The 17,282-nt window shown below is 34.5% G+C and overlaps 1 protein-coding gene across 3 annotated transcripts in view; it reads left to right on the forward strand.

Annotated features, from left to right (window-relative positions):
• The window catches only part of KCNT2 (potassium sodium-activated channel subfamily T member 2), a 250,958-nt gene that overhangs the window by 212,623 nt on the left and 21,053 nt on the right, over window positions 1–17,282 (forward strand). For 2 of the 3 annotated variants that reach the window (XM_032318558.1, XM_032318557.1), the window contains exon 26: window positions 12,567–12,867. In XM_032318558.1, coding sequence (XP_032174449.1) covers window positions 12,567–12,867 — 301 coding nt within the window. The remainder of the gene's footprint in view (window positions 1–12,566; window positions 12,868–17,282) is intronic. The other variant, XM_032318559.1, reaches the window with a different exon arrangement.

Raw genomic sequence — 17,282 nt, forward strand, 5'->3', positions numbered from 1 at the left:
TGATTATTTGCTTGTTGTAAGTCGGTTTTAGAGTTTAAATCTATTCAGGTATATAAACTATTCTTTATACACACATATATAAGTATGTATATATAAGAAAACCTAAACATAGACAACCCAAAAGGGTATTTTATGTAGAAAGCAAATATATTCTTATATGTCATTATTTCTAGACATGAAATGAATGAATTGGTTAAGGAAAACCACTTATTAGCTTCCTTATAAACCACAAATTAATGATGAAATCAGTCTAAATTTGGGCCAGACATTTATTCTGATCTATTAGACACACATCAGTGTATGGATTACAACAGATAAAATTAACTATAAGAAGAATAAGAAAGTATCTTGACACCTACAAAAAAAGTAATTATAAAATGTATAATAATAACAATTCTGATGCTGATATTATCACTCCACCTTAAAAAAAAGACTTAAGCATTATTTTGAGGAGAAGAAAAAAATGTTATATCTTCAGAGAACATAAAAAACATTTCGCTACTACACAATGAAAGAAAGTGGACATTGACTTCACAAGAAAAACAATGAAAAAAATGGTGTTAGTAACATTGTTTAGTAGCATTGTCAAAGAAACATGACATAATTAAGGCAATTTCATTAAATACTTGAAATACATTTCTGAATATTACAACTCAAAAGAGTTATGTATACTTTAGAGAAATATTAACCCTTAAATATTGCAAATTACTATTTAGAAAATTCATTTCTCAGGTTTACCAGTAACCTCTATAACATACATATGATTGAAAGATGTATAACCCGAATTAAAAAATCTCCCATCACAGGGCTGCCTGGGTGGCTTAGTTGGTTAAGTGTCTGACTCTTGGTTTTGGCTCCAATAATCCAAGGGTCATAAGCTCAATTCCTGTGTCAGGCTCGAAACTCAGGGGAAGTCTACTTGAGAGTCTCTCCCTCCCTCTCTCTCTGTCCCTTCCCCACCCGCCTCTCTCTCTTTCTCTCTTAAGTAAATAAATAAGTGTAAAAAATAAAAGCCCCCATCATGGGTAATGCTATGGTCCTAAATAAGCCAAGACCTTTTATTAGTTCTCTTCTTCTTCCTTGGTGTCTCCATAACAATAGATATTATTTATGATATATATATTAGAGGGCAACAAGCTGTATTTGATAATACAGCTATTTGATAATATTTGATAAGAACTATTTGATAGTTCTATTTGATAGAACTATTTGATAATAGTTCTATTTGATAATATTTGATAAGAACTATTTGATAATATTCAGTGCCCATTCTATTCCATGAAATACTTCTTCGCCTCCATGATAGTCAATTTTTCTATACATTCTAATAGTCTTAACTTCTCATTTTTCTTCTACCTTCCCAACTGAGGATAGTGAGCTATAAAAGTTAAAATTAAGGAGTTATCTCTAAAACACATCTATCTTTCCATTATTGTATCCCACGTACCTTGGAAAGGGCTTCACACAACTGCTCAGTTCTGTTTACTGAACTCAGTCATAGGTATCCTCAACACAGAGCAATCCTTTCAAAAAATTCTGTTCAAACTTATATGATTTTATTTATACCTCTTCTGTCACTAATTTTGGGACCTAGGTATTATTTTACTTGTAATTTTGATGTAGCTGCTTAAGGACACCTGCCTAATTCCTGTTCCCATAATGTATAGCATGTGACCAAGGTGGACAGTTTCTCGCATTGAAAGCCTAGGGGGAGTTTGGTCATTGTGAGTAGTTCACAGTTTCCAGGAATACTAGAGGAGGAGCTACAGAAAAGGAATCTGGATGAAGAGGGAGGAACTAATGTAATTGATGGCTGCATTGCTATTTGGGGAGAATCTAGATTCTTTTGTTGTAACTCATTCTGTGTGGGCCAGTTTGAAAGTAGTAGTGTAAATGGGCTTTAAAAATTGGTAAATGAGGAATATGCTGCTTCCAGAACCCAATAGACTAAAAGATGTAAATTTGTTTTAATATTGTTGGGACTATTAGATCAGTAACTATTTCTTGACAGTATCAGAGTTGGAACATCCCTTGACTGAAAAAATAATGCCCAGAAATTTTACTAAGTTGAAGGAAATAGCATTTTGTGTAAAACAATGGCCCATCCCTTTTTGTGTTCTTCTTTGTGAATTTTTGTATGTCCTGAATGAGTGTGTCAAATAAATCCCCTTGTAAGAGATAGCATCAATATAAAGTCATACTATACTTATGTTCCTGGAGGAAGTTGGATGCCGTAAAGATCTTGCCTGCAAAGACTGAGTGTGTTTGCAAGGGGTTTAAGGTATCCTATGTGTAGCAAGGTAAAGAAGTATTTGTGTTCCTTCAAAGGTGAAATTGCTTGAGAGGCTGTCAAAATAGGCATGAAATACAGTATGTAAGTCAAGTCTATGACTGTAAAGTACTTATCAATTGCTGATTGGAGTCAATAATTTCACTAATACTGGTATTGCACCTTAATACTTGGCAATATGGCATTCAGGTTGGGATACTCTTCTGTGGGGTTCCATTCATTCTTTCCAGGTTTACGAACAGGTCAAATGGACTGTGAAATGCAGAAGCAGTGGTGATTATCATCTCTTCTCTGCATAGTTCTTATAATTGGTTTTAATCCTTGAAAGCCCTGTTCAATCTTTGAAGGCCTTATTAACTATTTACATTGGACATACAAACTAGTTGTAAGTGGCAAGGATTTTATTTCATTTAATTTTCACTTACTATTCATTGGATTAGTGTGTACGGTGTCTACTAGGGGATATTGTAGGATAATGGGTGTTATAACCATGGGGTATTTAGGCGGGGCGATAGTTCTGATGGTTAAGATGAGATATACTTATGTGTTTTTATTTTCTGTCTGACAGCCCCCTTAAGAGTATAGAGATCACCTTAATTTTATTGCAACCTCCATATTTACAGCACTTTAAGTTTATTGGAATCTCTAGTCATAACTGTAATGTGAACCCCACCCAAATTAAAAAAAAAAAAAAAAAGGAGCCCTAAAAGTTTGCCAGTTGGTACAATTCAGGAGATATTAAAACCTGGAACAAATGTTGCAGAAGCACAAAGCCAATCAGCTTCCTTTTATCTTTTTGTCTTTTTTTGTTTTTAAAGATTTTATTTATTTGACAGACAGAGATCACAAGTAGGCAGAGATGCAGGCAGAGAGAGAGGGGGAAGCAGGCTCCCCGCTGGGCAGAGGGCCCTATGCGGGGCTTGATCCCAGGACTCTGGTATCACCACCTGAGCCGAAGGCAGAGGCTTTAACCCACTGAGCCACCCAGGTGCCATATCTTTTTGTCTTAAAAATTCTTCTAGCAAGCTAAAAATGTTTAAGTTGAACAAATTTTCGACTTTCTGTTTCAATGGTTTCCTCCCATATACCAAATTGTGTGTGTGTGCGTTTCCATCCCTTTGATTCCCAGTAATTGCTGTCTTTGGTGGCTAGCCCCTTGGGGGTTCCTTTCTACCCTCCTCATGGTTATACGTCTCCTCTTCCAGAGAGTCTCTGATGAGTTTCATTAGAATTATGGGTCTCCCAGATGGCAGTGGTTGCTTCATTGAATTTATTTATTTTTTTAGAACCCAAGTCTTCACTGAGTTTTGAATTAACCCCTTAGCTATGCCACACAGGCCCATGAGTACTTTTACTTCTAACTGTGGGGATCAGAGTCTGTTGTTACAGACGCATAGCAGCAGAAGCAGCATTTTGTAGCATCTTAGTGAGCTGTTTTCAGAGGTGTGGACCTCAGCGTGGCCACTGATCTTCCTCCACACAAGCAACCATGTAATAGGCCTGTATAATACACAGAATATCGGTTCTTCCCTTAAATGCTGTATGGGATGGAGATCGATACCTGGTTGAGGCATACAACTGATGGTCATAGGGTAAGACTCATAGGGTCATAGGGTAAGACTTAGTGTCTGTCATGATCCTTACTGATATCTCTACACACCATTCAGTATGAAACACACAGATAGATCAGAGACCTAGCACATAGGGCCACTTTAACAAAAGCCCCAAACTCATACAAATGGTCTGGGCCATTAGTAGTTTTATCTCAATTGTGTTCTTGCAGTTTTCCATTGACCTAAATCACAGAGTATGATAATATTAAAAGAGCCCTAAAGGAGCTCCTTTGTTCCCAAAGAAGGTAACCATTCACAGAGGATGGCAGGGCTTTGCTCCAAAATTCTAAGGGCCTGCGCAGCAATTCATGTATTAGGGCCTGCCAAAGGCTCCAAACAGTATTCCCATCTGCCAGTGACATTGCACGCGCCATTGGTTTTACTAGAACACAAAGCCCAAGTGTCAGAGCAGCTAACATAGCAGCCTGAACCTCTTACAGAGCCTTCTTTTGTCTGGATTCGCTAAAAGTTGGCAGGGTTTTGGGTTACTCAGTAAATGGGCCAGAGTAACACTCCTGAATGAGGAATATGTTGCCTCTGAAATCCAAAGAAGCCCACTAGATGTTGTGCTTCTTTTCTGGTTGTAGGAGGGGTTAGATGCAACAATTTATTCTTTACCTTGGAAGGGATATCTTATCATCCCCCACACCCATGGACCCCTCGAAATGTCACTGAGGTAAGAGTCCCCTATATTTTTGTCAGATCTCTTTTCCACCCTGTGACCTGCAAATGTCTTATCAGTAAGTTTTGGATCATTACTACTTCTTGCTTATGAGGTCCAATCAGCATAATGTCATCACTGTAATGGACTGACATGCTATCTTGTAGGAAAGAAAGATTGTAAAGTTCTCTGCAAACGAAAGTAAAGCATAGAGCTGGAGAGTTGATATACCAGTAGGGTAGGACCGTGAAGATGTAGTGCTGACCTTGGCAGCTGAGCACAAAATGATTCTGGTGTTCCTTATTGATGTGGTTGGATACAGAGACATTTACCAGATCAAAAGCTGCATACTAGGTACTAGGGAATGTGTCAGTTTGTTCAAGCAATGAAACCACATTGGGTGCAGCGGCTACAAATGGAGTTAACACCTGGTTCAATTTAGGATAATCCACTGTCAGTCTCCAAGCTCCATCTGTCTTCTGCGCTAGCCAAATAGGTGAATTGAGTGGAGATGTGGTAGAAATCACTACACTTAGATATTTCAAGTCCTTGATGGTGGCACTAATTTCTGCAATCCCTGTAGGAATTCAGTGTTCCTTTTAGTTTAATATTTTCTTAGATAGAAGCAGTTCTAGTGGCTTCTACTTGGCTTTTCCCAACTTATAGGTCAGTATGGTCAGGGAGCCAGTTGGGATCGGAACTGGGAAGATAGCCACAGGATGGGTTCTGGGACCTACTGAGTCTACTGTGACACAGACCTGAGGTATTGATCACATGACCTCCATAAGCTCCTACTTTAACTGGTGGACCAAAGTGATGTTTTGAGTGTCCATGGAATTAGTCCCTTTTCAAAACCAGTGTCTACTAGTCTCTAAAAGTTCTGATTATTTCTTTTTCTTCAGTGTACAGTTACCCTGGTGAAAGGTCATATGACCCTTTGGGGAAGGCTGGAAAAAAGATTAATGGTATAGATTTTTGGCAGTGTACTGAATCCTTCCACAAAAGGAATAAGCCTCTCTTTCACTGAAGTGTTTTGGTTCTTTAAACTTGCTAAAATCTGGGTATTATTTGAAAGGTTGTTACTCTACTTTTATGATTCAGGTTAGAGTTTTGTTCACTTGATCTAGATGTTTTATGCTTATGCAGATTAGGTAAAATTTTAGTAGTTTTCCTATCTGTTTTACCTATAGGAACACAATGACCAATTAGCTAATGCCATAGGTCTGCACAAGTTGGAATATTCTGATTGCTGCTTTGGCTCTGCTGTCCATTATAACAACCATGTTCACTCACCTTGCCTTGGACAGTTGATTGCCTCTACTTGGCCCCTGCTTCCTTGGGATTCACTGATCTACTCCCATTTCATTTAGGTTTCCCAACTGAGTGACTGCAATTACCACTCTAAGGTGTGGCCTTAGAGAGAAGAGTGATCGTTGAACTCTTCAAGGATACTGGAACTCAGTTCACAAATTTATTTCTTACAGTTGTGGTAAAAGGAATGCCTTCTAGACCCTCTTATTGTGGATGAATAGGTCTTAAATGACAAATCTACTCTCATATTCCAATCTCAAGGCTTCAGTCCCTTGCTTTATATTAAAATGAGTTAGGTCCTGCATGTCCAACTTGCTTGCTATGGACCACCTTTTGGTACCTGTTACAGCCAACCAACCAGATGAATGATTAGAACCCTTTCTAACTCCCCAAGGTACAACTTCCAAAAAGAAACTCTACTTCATGAGTCCATATCAATAAATTCTGTCAACTTTATGTTTCTTCCACCATTATCCTGCACCCTTAACATCCTTTCTCACACCTGTTCCCCAGATATTGGTCCATATAAATTCGAGAACTCAAGTAATTCTTTTGGAGCATAACTTCCTGAACATGTAGTGAAACATAAAATAAGTAACATATATTTCATCTCTCCATCATCTACAGATATGAATCACTTTTTTAGGACTTCTACATAATAATACAACCAGTTAAAAATGAGGATGACACTCCCTTCTCAACTTATTAACACAGATAAATTATTTAAATTAATTATTTAAAATCTAAGGGAAGGCAGCCACCATTTAGTTAGCAATAGTATTCAAGAGCCTAAAGAAGGAAGAAAAAAGTACTGTTTTTTGTGTTTAAAGCTCTAGGAAAGTCCAAAGGCAGTAGACAGTTGAAATCTCTGTATGTTAGCTGTTTCTGAGTGACAGTTTTGAAGGCTCAAGGGAAAAAAAATTAATCACCAATGTGAGAAATAATACCAAGACAATAAATTAGCTATGTTTCAAATTCCACGAAGACCAAAGAAAGCAAAGATTTAATTAAATATGCATACACACATACGTTCACACACATGCACTCACACATACACAAAACCAGATTGCCAAGGATGTGTGAATATGCAACCTAATGTGTAAATCTAGAACAAAAATTTAAAAAGAGATTTAACTCATAAGTCTAAAAGCAATTGACTAGGTCTGATTTTCTTTTAGGGGTAATAACAAAAAGCTGGGTACTGTTTATGGGGTGGGAGAAGAAGGAATGAGAAAGAGGAGAAAAAAAGAGAAAAGAGGGAGATATATTCTGATCAACAGTAGTAGAAAACTAGCATAAATTTGAGGATTACTTAGCATTATCTCTAAATAGAGAACTTGGAATTTCTTTTCACTTGGACATAAAATTAAATTTGACTTTCAAACTTATGGAGTTGGAATGGCAAGTTAATGAGGGTTCTACGTACTTATAGTGACAACTTCATAGTCACAGAATAATAGATGAAGTTGAAAGCTACCAAAGAGAACTACATAGATGAAATATCTGATTTTTAGACATGGAGAATAAAGTCAAGATTTTGAAATAAGTTTTGTTATTCCACCAAGTGATTGGCTTTAAAAAGAAAAAGCTATTATTTTGAACCTAAATTCTTGAGTGATTATTTGGCTTTAGAATTTATGTTGGAGTCTTACTACAGATTGCTTAAGTTTTGTTTATTTTTGTCATGAGAATTCTGAAAATTGTCACTATTTTTCAGGAAGCTCAGTTGGTTTATATGAAGTCATGAAGTATTGGTTAGATGGGATTGAAAATACAACCTACTATTTGATTCCAAATTTGGAATTTTTTAGACTATAATATGTTTATTCAATAATTATATCTATGATTATGAAAATATGTTGAAAATACATCTAAATATGGGACATCTGGGTGACCCAGTTGGTTGAGTGTTGGACTCTTGATTTCTGCTCAGGTCATGATCTCAGGGTCCTGTTATCCAGCCTTACATGTGGTTCCATCTTGGGTGGAGAGTCCGCTTGGGATTGTCTCTCTCCCTCTCCCTCTAGCCCTGTCTCAGTCCTGTGCTCTCTCTCTTAAAATAAATAAATAAATAAACAAATAAAACAGTACATCTAAATACAATGTAACTAGTTATTTTCTATCTCTACTTAGATCACAGACTAAGTAAACTTATAAACTGAGCCTTTATAGAAAATACAGAAACATCTTTGTATGAATTATTTTTTTTTAACTCAAAAAAACTTCCATGGGACACAAAGTCACTAGCCTAAGTGCATATGGATTTAAATTTAGATGATGTCTCAAACATTCTTATAATTTAACTTTCCTTTAATGGAAAACATTAGATAGGAGTTCTTTTATAAAATGTTAAATTAAGAGGGAAAAGAGAGAGAGAGAAGCAAACCATAAGGGACTCTTAGCTATAGGGAACAAACTGAGGGTTGTTGGAGGGAGGTGGGCGGGGGATGGCCTAAATGGGTGATGGGTATTGTATTGAGCAGGGCACTAGTTGTGATGAGCACTGGGTACTGTATATAAGTGATGAATCACTAGATTCTACACCTGAAACCAATTTTACCATATATATTAACCAACCAGAATTAAATATATATAAAACTTGAAATAATAAATAAGTAAATAAATATTAAACTAGCATATCTTTAGTGGTTTCATTTTTGTCTGTTTTCTTTAGCAACAATTCAGAATTTCTTCAGTCATAAATCAAATAGCACAGTTTAAGGCTGTTTTAAAGCCTATAAATCTATTCTTAAGGGAGCCATGAATCCAGATTACAAACACTCACTTTCAAACTACTGAGTGAATTGATTTATTTTAAAATACCACTTTATTCCACAGACTGCTCAATAACCTTATGACATGAATAACTTCAATAAAAAAGTTGAGAGGAAGTTGAATTAGGTCATTTTGGAGTGTTTGTGTGTGTGTGTGTGTGTGTAGAGTGTGGAAAAGAATGTTTGATATTTATTGTGATCCTGACACTTCCTGACTTTCTGAAAACAATGAAAGTAATTAAAAGTAATTTTAGGCATAGGAAACATTTTCTCATTTATAAAGCTGCCAATTCTTATTCTTGTGAAGAAATATTTTTAGCCTTTTTAAAAAACCATATTAAGTTTGATACCTATTTGGAGAATAATATAACTTTAAACATAATAATGCCTTAAAATTATATGAAAATTATTGATTAGATTTATGAATTTTTTATTTCCTCATTGAACTGTACGAATATGCTCCTGAAAGCATTTCATATAAAATATGTCTTCATCCATTCAAATTGCTATCACAAATCACCATAGGCTGGGTAGCTTATAAACAACAGAAACTGATTGTTCACAGTTCTGGAGACTGGAAGTGGGAGATCAGGGTGGCAACATGGTCAGGTGAGGACCCCCTTCTGACTGCAGATTTATCATTTGTTTAACCACAGGGCAGAAGGCTCTAGGGATCTCTCTGGGGTCTTTTTTCTAAGGTCATTTACCCCATTCATGAGGACTCCACACCTATGGCCTACTAAAACCATCACCTTTAGGGGTTAATCTTTTAACAAATTTTAAGATTTTAACATATTTTGAACATAACATTCAGATCAGACCATAACAATATGAAAATGTCTTTTTTTCATTCTCATAAGCATTAGTATTAAGTCTTGATTTTTTTACATTACTAATTATATCAGTCTTCTGGTAATTAAAATACAGAAACATCAAACCAGATTCCTCTTGTTATTCATAGAAATGGTGAAGAATAATTTATAGAAGCAGGGTAGGGCAATACATCTCCACTTTCAGTTATATATTGTTCTCATCTTCAAATTCATGAAACTTTAACCAAGGAATCTTTGCCCCCAAGGGTTTGTTCTAGCACCTTGATTTCTTGTGAAATATGGTCACTGATAGAGAAAACTGCATCACAAATATGAGTCATTCCCTGTCTTTTTCATATCCATTTCTCACTTTTATATAATCCCTCATAATTGTTTCTTCTTCTTTTCTCTCTTTTACTGTCTCTTCATGCCAGATCATGAGGCATAATATTAACTAACATTTAGTAAGCATTTGCTGAGACAGGCACTACATTAATATTGCTCTTTTCAAGTATTACCTCTTAGATCTTCTGAAAAAACACAATTCAGGAAAAGGTCCTATGATCAAAGGCACTTCTGTGTCTCCCAGCAAACTATTTCCATTAGATCATAGTGTGTCACATTCAAAACACAATAGAGTTAAATCAGATGATGAAATGACAACAAGAAAGTATTTATAAATGGACCTTTTTTAAAAAACACACAGGCATACACAATATTCCATACCCAGGAATAGAATAATGAATGTTTATTTCCATTGAAATTGATATTGTCAATAATCATTTTAACTTGAAATATTAACATTGTTATATGTGGAAATTTATACTTGGCGCATTTTTCTTTATACATTAATGTACTATAGGAATTTGTAGGGCATTTCTTGAGGTAGAAGATGGGTATTATTATTATTCTCATTTTACATAGTGATTAAGCAGTTTTGTTGTAGGAACAAAGCTAGGAAGTGTTCAAAATATCATTCAAATTTGTAATCTTATACATAATCATTATGTCATATGGAAGGGTGAGAGAAAGACCTACAAATTCCAAACAAATAGAGAACAATCTGTGTGTTGTCAGTTCATTTCTTAAAATTAACCCTAAAATCCTTCTAATTACTTTTTTCTGTACTTACAGTAAAATATACAAAGAAATACTTATTTTATTGAGTAATTGACAAAAAGACTTCTTGAATCCTATAGATTGTATGTATAAATCATGTTATTCTTTTCTTAAGGAAGTTCAAAACAATGATGAATAGGGTATTCAGTAATGTTTAACTAATACACATATAGGCTTCATTTCATCTTTTAGATGCTTACTTGATACAATTCCTGGTATACATAACTAAGAAAAAGCATTCACAAAGACAGATAGTGTTTCATCCTCTACTTGAATTATGGGACTGGCAAGGCTACTATTTCCACATATTTGTAGGAAATCAAACTATTACTCACAGAAACCAATGACTAGAAAGATCACTTCAAATAAATGTAAAATTGTGATTAACTAAACTCTGCAAGACAAATGTCTAAATATGAATGTTTTCATTTTTGCTATAGAGTACATAAAAACTGAAACTACTGAACAAAGATTGATGTTCTTTACTGATGGTAGATATTACTCAAGGGTTTATATATTTTACTTTCACAGAAGAGGGTTTTCAGTATATTATCAGATATGTGAGACTAAAGGAAGTTAAGACTTATAAAGGTACCCATTATTGTAAAACCATGCAGCTGTCTACATTTTAATACTTGCAGTTTAAATTCTATATCTCAAATATTTTCTAAAAATATTTAATAAAATGCTCTCTTACTGTGGAGACTTGAAAGTTAAACTGTTTTTAATATTGCTTATTGTTTTTAAACAGAAGTAGGGAAGAATATTTAAATTTTTCATTGAATTTAAGTGTGACATAGTTTCATAGCTTGCCAGTAGGAATTGTATGCAAATCATTGACTGAGACTCCATAATTTATATTCACTTTTAAAGGATTTTATTGGATCTACCTCTTGACCTTAGTTAAATTGGTAATTTAAACTCTATTACTTTACAAGCCAACAAAACATGCATATTAGAGCTGAATTTCAAACTTTAGTCAATAGAAGGGAAACAGAGTTGGCAGATTCATGAATGTTGGTGTTATGCACAGTATAATTCAGGAAACTGTCCATTTGCATTTGCATGGTTTTAGTTAAGTAAGACTTCCTGCTTTGAACTATGTTGCATTTCATTTAACTTTCTGGTATGAAAAGCAACAGTTTGAAACAGGAAGGTCTTATTTTTTAAGGGTCTACAATCAAAGGAAAGCTTCTTACTTTAAAATCAGATTTAGTAGTATAGAAGTAAATTAAAATAGACTTTCTGAATTTGTTCATTGTTTTTCCTTCCTCTGGAGAATAGCCTGATTTAAGTGTTTTTGTGTGATTCTCGAATGCATTTGTGAAATTTAATATTTACATTTTTCACTTAGGATACTGAGAATGGGTCCTGAAATATGTTTTAATGTTTTAATCAAAAAAAGGTTTATGTGGTGAATAACTAATGTATGAATTAAAAAGTGCTTTTTATTTTCTTCTGGCTCAGAATAGTGAATTTTTAAAAATCACATTTTACAAAGTTTCATCCCAATGCCATTTTTAGAAAGAGCAATAATTTAAAACTCTTTTAAAATATTAATTCCAGAAATAAAACAATTTTCATAATCTTTATTTAAATTTCATATAAAATACATTTGTAGATTTAGAAAAGTCCATTACATTGACTTTATTTGAATTTAAATTATTTTTTTGTTTATTTACGGTTCCAAACATCTCTATGCGAGTTAGTCATTTTATAGCAGGATGCATGAAAAGTTAAATCTTTTCATAAAACCGTATACTGGAGATGCAAAGCTATTTTATCTGCTTCATATATAAGTTCAGTGTATTTTCAAATAATATTTTTAATAACAGCAAAGTGAATCAATGATTATGATTTTGTTTTTTCTGTGAAAACTCTCATGAGATATATAATGATACCAAGTTATTGGCAAAATTATTAGCCTATCTCCAAATTTCAACTGTTTCTAAAATATCTAATTATCAATATCCATTTCCTTTAAAGTCTCAGATATCCATCAGCGTAGAAGAGTGGGAAGACACCAAAGACTCCAAAGATCAAAGTCATCACCGAAGCAACCACCGCAACTCAACCTCCAGTGACCAGTCAGATCATCCCTTACTACGGAGAAAGAGCATGCAGTGGGCACGAAGACTGAGCAGAAAAGGTCCAAAACACTCTGGTAAAACAGCTGAGAAAATAACCCAGCAGCGACTGAACCTCTACAGGAGGTCAGAAAGACAAGAGCTTGCTGAACTTGTGAAAAATAGAATGAAACACTTGGGTCTTTCTACAGTGGGATATGGTATGCTCTTTAAAAGTATTGTATGCTATGGACTTGTGATTCTTGCCATAGTCTTTGCATAGTTGGTTCCAATTTAGTAAGTTAAGAATCACATTTTTGTTTCACAGGCCAGTTTGAAGGAACTACTGACAGAAAATTATAGTGATGACAGTGAAAGTAAACGCTAAAAATGTTAAGTATTTGTCAGTTCTTTAGGCACTCTGCTAAACTTATTATGTGAATTATCTTAATTTTAATTTTCTCCAAAACTCTTCCATTTTAGAGAGAAGGAAACTTAGTCAATAACCTGCTAATTAGCTTCTTAATAGCATGTCTGATATTTAGATCCCATTCTGTCATGCTCTCTCTCTCTCTCTTTCTCTCTCTCTCTCTCTCTCTCACACACACACACACTCCCACACACACCCAAACCACATCTTTTTCTAGGAACTGGTATAAAATGAATTTGAGGCATTGGCAAGTAACTAAATGTACCAGACACAATGAACCAAAATGTTTCCATAAAATTTGTTTAGTTCCTTGTGGTCCAGAAACAAAAGTCTTCAAAAGCTTTAATTTGAAGCTCAAGTAGTACTTGATTTCATATAATATAGATGTGCATCAATAATTATTAAGTTCCTGTGTTGATCTATGATTGCCATAGAGACCAAAAAGCATAGCTTAAATAAATAATGCAAGGATAATTTTAAAATATATTGATTACTACTCTGTGAATTTTATTTAAAAAAGAAATTTAGTCAACTTAGAGTAAAGCCAAATGATAAACAAAGTAGGTTTGTTTTATATATATAACTTGAGTAAACCAGAAGCTAAGATAATATAAATATCTTGCAGCTTAGGGAAAAAATGGAATGCATTCTATATTTGTCCCATCTCATCTTTATTACTAAAGTCTCAACTTGAAACAATGTATATAGGGAGAAATTTAATTATTGAATTAGAGAGTTTAAAAGAAGTTAACCTTCAAGAACTATGCTAGGTTCTTTATGTGTATTTTTCTCATTACTCTTCATAATCCTGAGTGGATAGGTGTCCCACTTTACCCTAAGAATTTGAAGCTTAGAGCTTAAAGACCTTGTTCAAGGACATACAGTTGAAATGTGTTGGAGTCAGGATTCCATATGTAATTGAAATAATTCCTTATGGCTTACTTAAATGTGATACAGACTCATCTATTACCAGTAATTTTAATATAATCACACACGGTCGTAAATTCAAAGAAAATTAGATGTTCCTTTTAAAAACAATAGCTCTTTGCTAATATGATGACAGTATGATTGTATTTCTTATAGAACTATAGTCCTTTATTTGTGTGTACTTTTGTTAGTTATTATTGAGCTACTCTTTCTTTTTTTGGAAAGTTCTAGTAAATGATTGTTCATCCAAGTTCCAGCTGTGTTTCATGAACATTGTAACTCAAGGCTGGTCCTGTAAGCAGTGTGACAGATAACAGTTTGACTCTAAGAGACACAAAATGCATGAACTGGATACATGGGAGAATCATCAGGGCACATATTATGTTTTTGCTAATGAAACTTCTATCAGGTACCTTGCATTTAGTTATTCTCTGTGTTGTGTGTGTGTTTTTTTAATTATTTATAAATTTGTTAATTTAATTCTCACACTAACTCTTACAGAAAGGAAGAACGGGTATTGCCCACCTTCTTTTTTCTCTCTCTTTTCATCTTTCTTCCTCTCACTGTCCCATTCTAATCATCTATTCATCCCTAGGTCCATCAATCCATTCTAAGGCCATGCACTAGCCACCTTTAATAACGTAAAGATTATGAAAACAGGATTGGGATCTAACACATCATGAGCTTCTGGACTTCTCCAAGTGTTCCTAACTCACAATAATTCATCCATGCAACAGATATTATTGGCCCACACTGGGAATAGAATAATGGCCTATTCACATAGGACCTCTGCCTTTGTGGATATTTCTAATATCAGCCAGTAGACTCACTGAATTATTTAACCTCTCTAAGCCTCTTTTTATCACTGTGAAATGGAATAATAATGTCTGTCTTATAAGTCTCTTGTGAGGGACAAATGGGATAATGAAGAATAATGTGCTGAGCCCAGAACTGGCATTCAGTCGATATCACCAATCTTCCATATACTGACTTAAGTACTACTGTGTGTACATCTGTGCTTTACACATAAAAGGAGTAGGTTTTTCTTTTTTTTTTTTTTTCTTTGCCTACCTCAACCAAACCAAACCAAACAAATTTTGCACCCTCAGGGCAATTTTGCCTCCACTGAGGATGCATGCTTTCAAACAATTTATTTTGCATGTTTGCTTTCCTTCCTTGAGAGAAAGGGAATGTCTTACTCATCTTTTCATCTTTGTATCCCCAACATATTACACATTTCCTGACACATAGGAACCCAGTAACTGCACTTTGAATGCGTGAACAAATGGAGTGCTTACAGGTGAGAAAACAGGGTCTCAAATATAAATGATTTCCTAGTCTACTAGACAGTCAAGTCAGTACTCTAACTTAATACTTTTGACTCTGTGTCTCTTTATGTACCCACTATACCTCATGTTCTTTGTACATATCATCAATATTTTATAGTGATTTATAGTTGAAAAATGTTTTTACATACATTTAAAAAAATGCATGATGATTGATTTAACCGTAAGTCATAATCTGCTTTTTTCTGAGTTAGGGATGACGTGCTCCAAAAGAATGAATAGATTACTTTTGAACTCTTGGATATGAGACATCAAGGAGAAGGAAAGGGAAGAGTTAAAAGATGACTTTTGAGGGTTTTTGTTTGAGGAACTAAGCGTATGGTGGTGACATTCTCTGAGCTTAGAAAAAGAAGACAAATATGTTGGGGTAAATATAATAAATTTAACTCAGTCCTAACTAGGTGATGCTGTGAAAGAAGATGAATATCTGCTGTCTGGTTCTCAAGAAAAAGAAATTAGATGTTATATAGACTTGAGACCCTACATGCTGATAAAGCATGTGGATTTTAATTAAAATCATAGGAGTAGTTGAAATAACCCCTGGTGAGGACTATAAGAGTACTTTGGAAAACATTTCAAGAATGTTAAGGGAAGAAATCTTTTTTAAAAGCAAGAGACTGAAATGTCTAGAACTGAAATGCCCAAAATATGATAGTATGCTATTAATTGGTTACATGTTTTATCATGACATTGATCCTTTATGCTTTCAGAAGGCCATGTGGGGCCTGGGGTGGTCAGAGGCACTCCTCAGGCTGGTTACTTCCAGCCATAAGCAGTTTTGTCTGTTACCCCACTGTGAGTACAAATATCATTTCTTATGTGTACTATGATGTGAAAAAAAAATGTTGGAAAGTATTGGACTGAGATAATGATTGATAACATCAAAGAGTGTTATTGAGTATAGTGATAGGTTATGGATGGACCTTGGTGAAAGTAGTATCAGTTAAATGGTATGTGTGCAAGCCAAATTTGAGTAGCTTGAGGAATGATGTGAGGTAAGGATTTGAATATAGTGGATTTAAATATATTAGAAACCCCAAGGTATTGGAAATTTAATGTTCTATCTCATTGCTTTACCATTTATTGCTTCTATTGCTGAAGTCATGTCACAGTACAAGATAGATGTGGGAACTCCAATTATTTTGTCCACATAGCATCAAATAGGAAGGAGGGAGATATCAGAGAAGGAAAGATCTCTTCAGTTAAAACATACTCTCAAGTAACCGTACTCACCATTTCTGCTATGTCCCATTGGCAAGGAATATGTCTTATTTTTGGTGGCCCAAATCTAACGTTAAAGAAGACGAGAAGAATTTCCCTACTGAGAGACAACTATCTGTCTAGCATAGTAGATACTTTTTAAGAAGTTTCATTTGTGAAGGAGAGGTGAGAACATGAAGCTAACTGATGGGAAAGCGGAGAGGGAAGAGAAAATGTTTGTTTTGAAGATCAGAGAGAAATGAGCATGTTTTTTAAGTTTGAGCCATTAATGAAGAAGTTGAAATACAAGAAAAAGACCCTAGTTGGAACCTTTTGCTTAGATAATTGGAAATGAGGAAATACTCATGTTTTAAGTGCAGTAAACTTGTAGGTGTTTTGACAGGAAGGTAAGTAACCTTTCATGTGATATTGCATAATATACATGATGTGGCCAATATTATTTTCTAAATGTAAAAATTCAATTCTACAACACATCTTGCCCAAAGATTTGAAAGATGGAATTTGAGGACTTCTATATTTTGGTAAAATAGCTAAAGTGAAAATCTCCAAATTCTGCTTTCTTCCCATTGAATTTTTGGGAGAAATTTCTTCAATATAATTTCTAAAACTTCCTCTCAAAATTCATGGCATTGTATACAAACTAGCCATGTGTTTTTGGTAAAGTCACTATCTCCCTGAAATTCACGTTCTTTAACCATAAAATAAGGATAAT

Source organism: Mustela erminea, chromosome 17 (assembly GCF_009829155.1).
Source record: "Mustela erminea isolate mMusErm1 chromosome 17, mMusErm1.Pri, whole genome shotgun sequence".
Taxonomy (NCBI): Eukaryota; Metazoa; Chordata; class Mammalia; order Carnivora; family Mustelidae; genus Mustela; species Mustela erminea.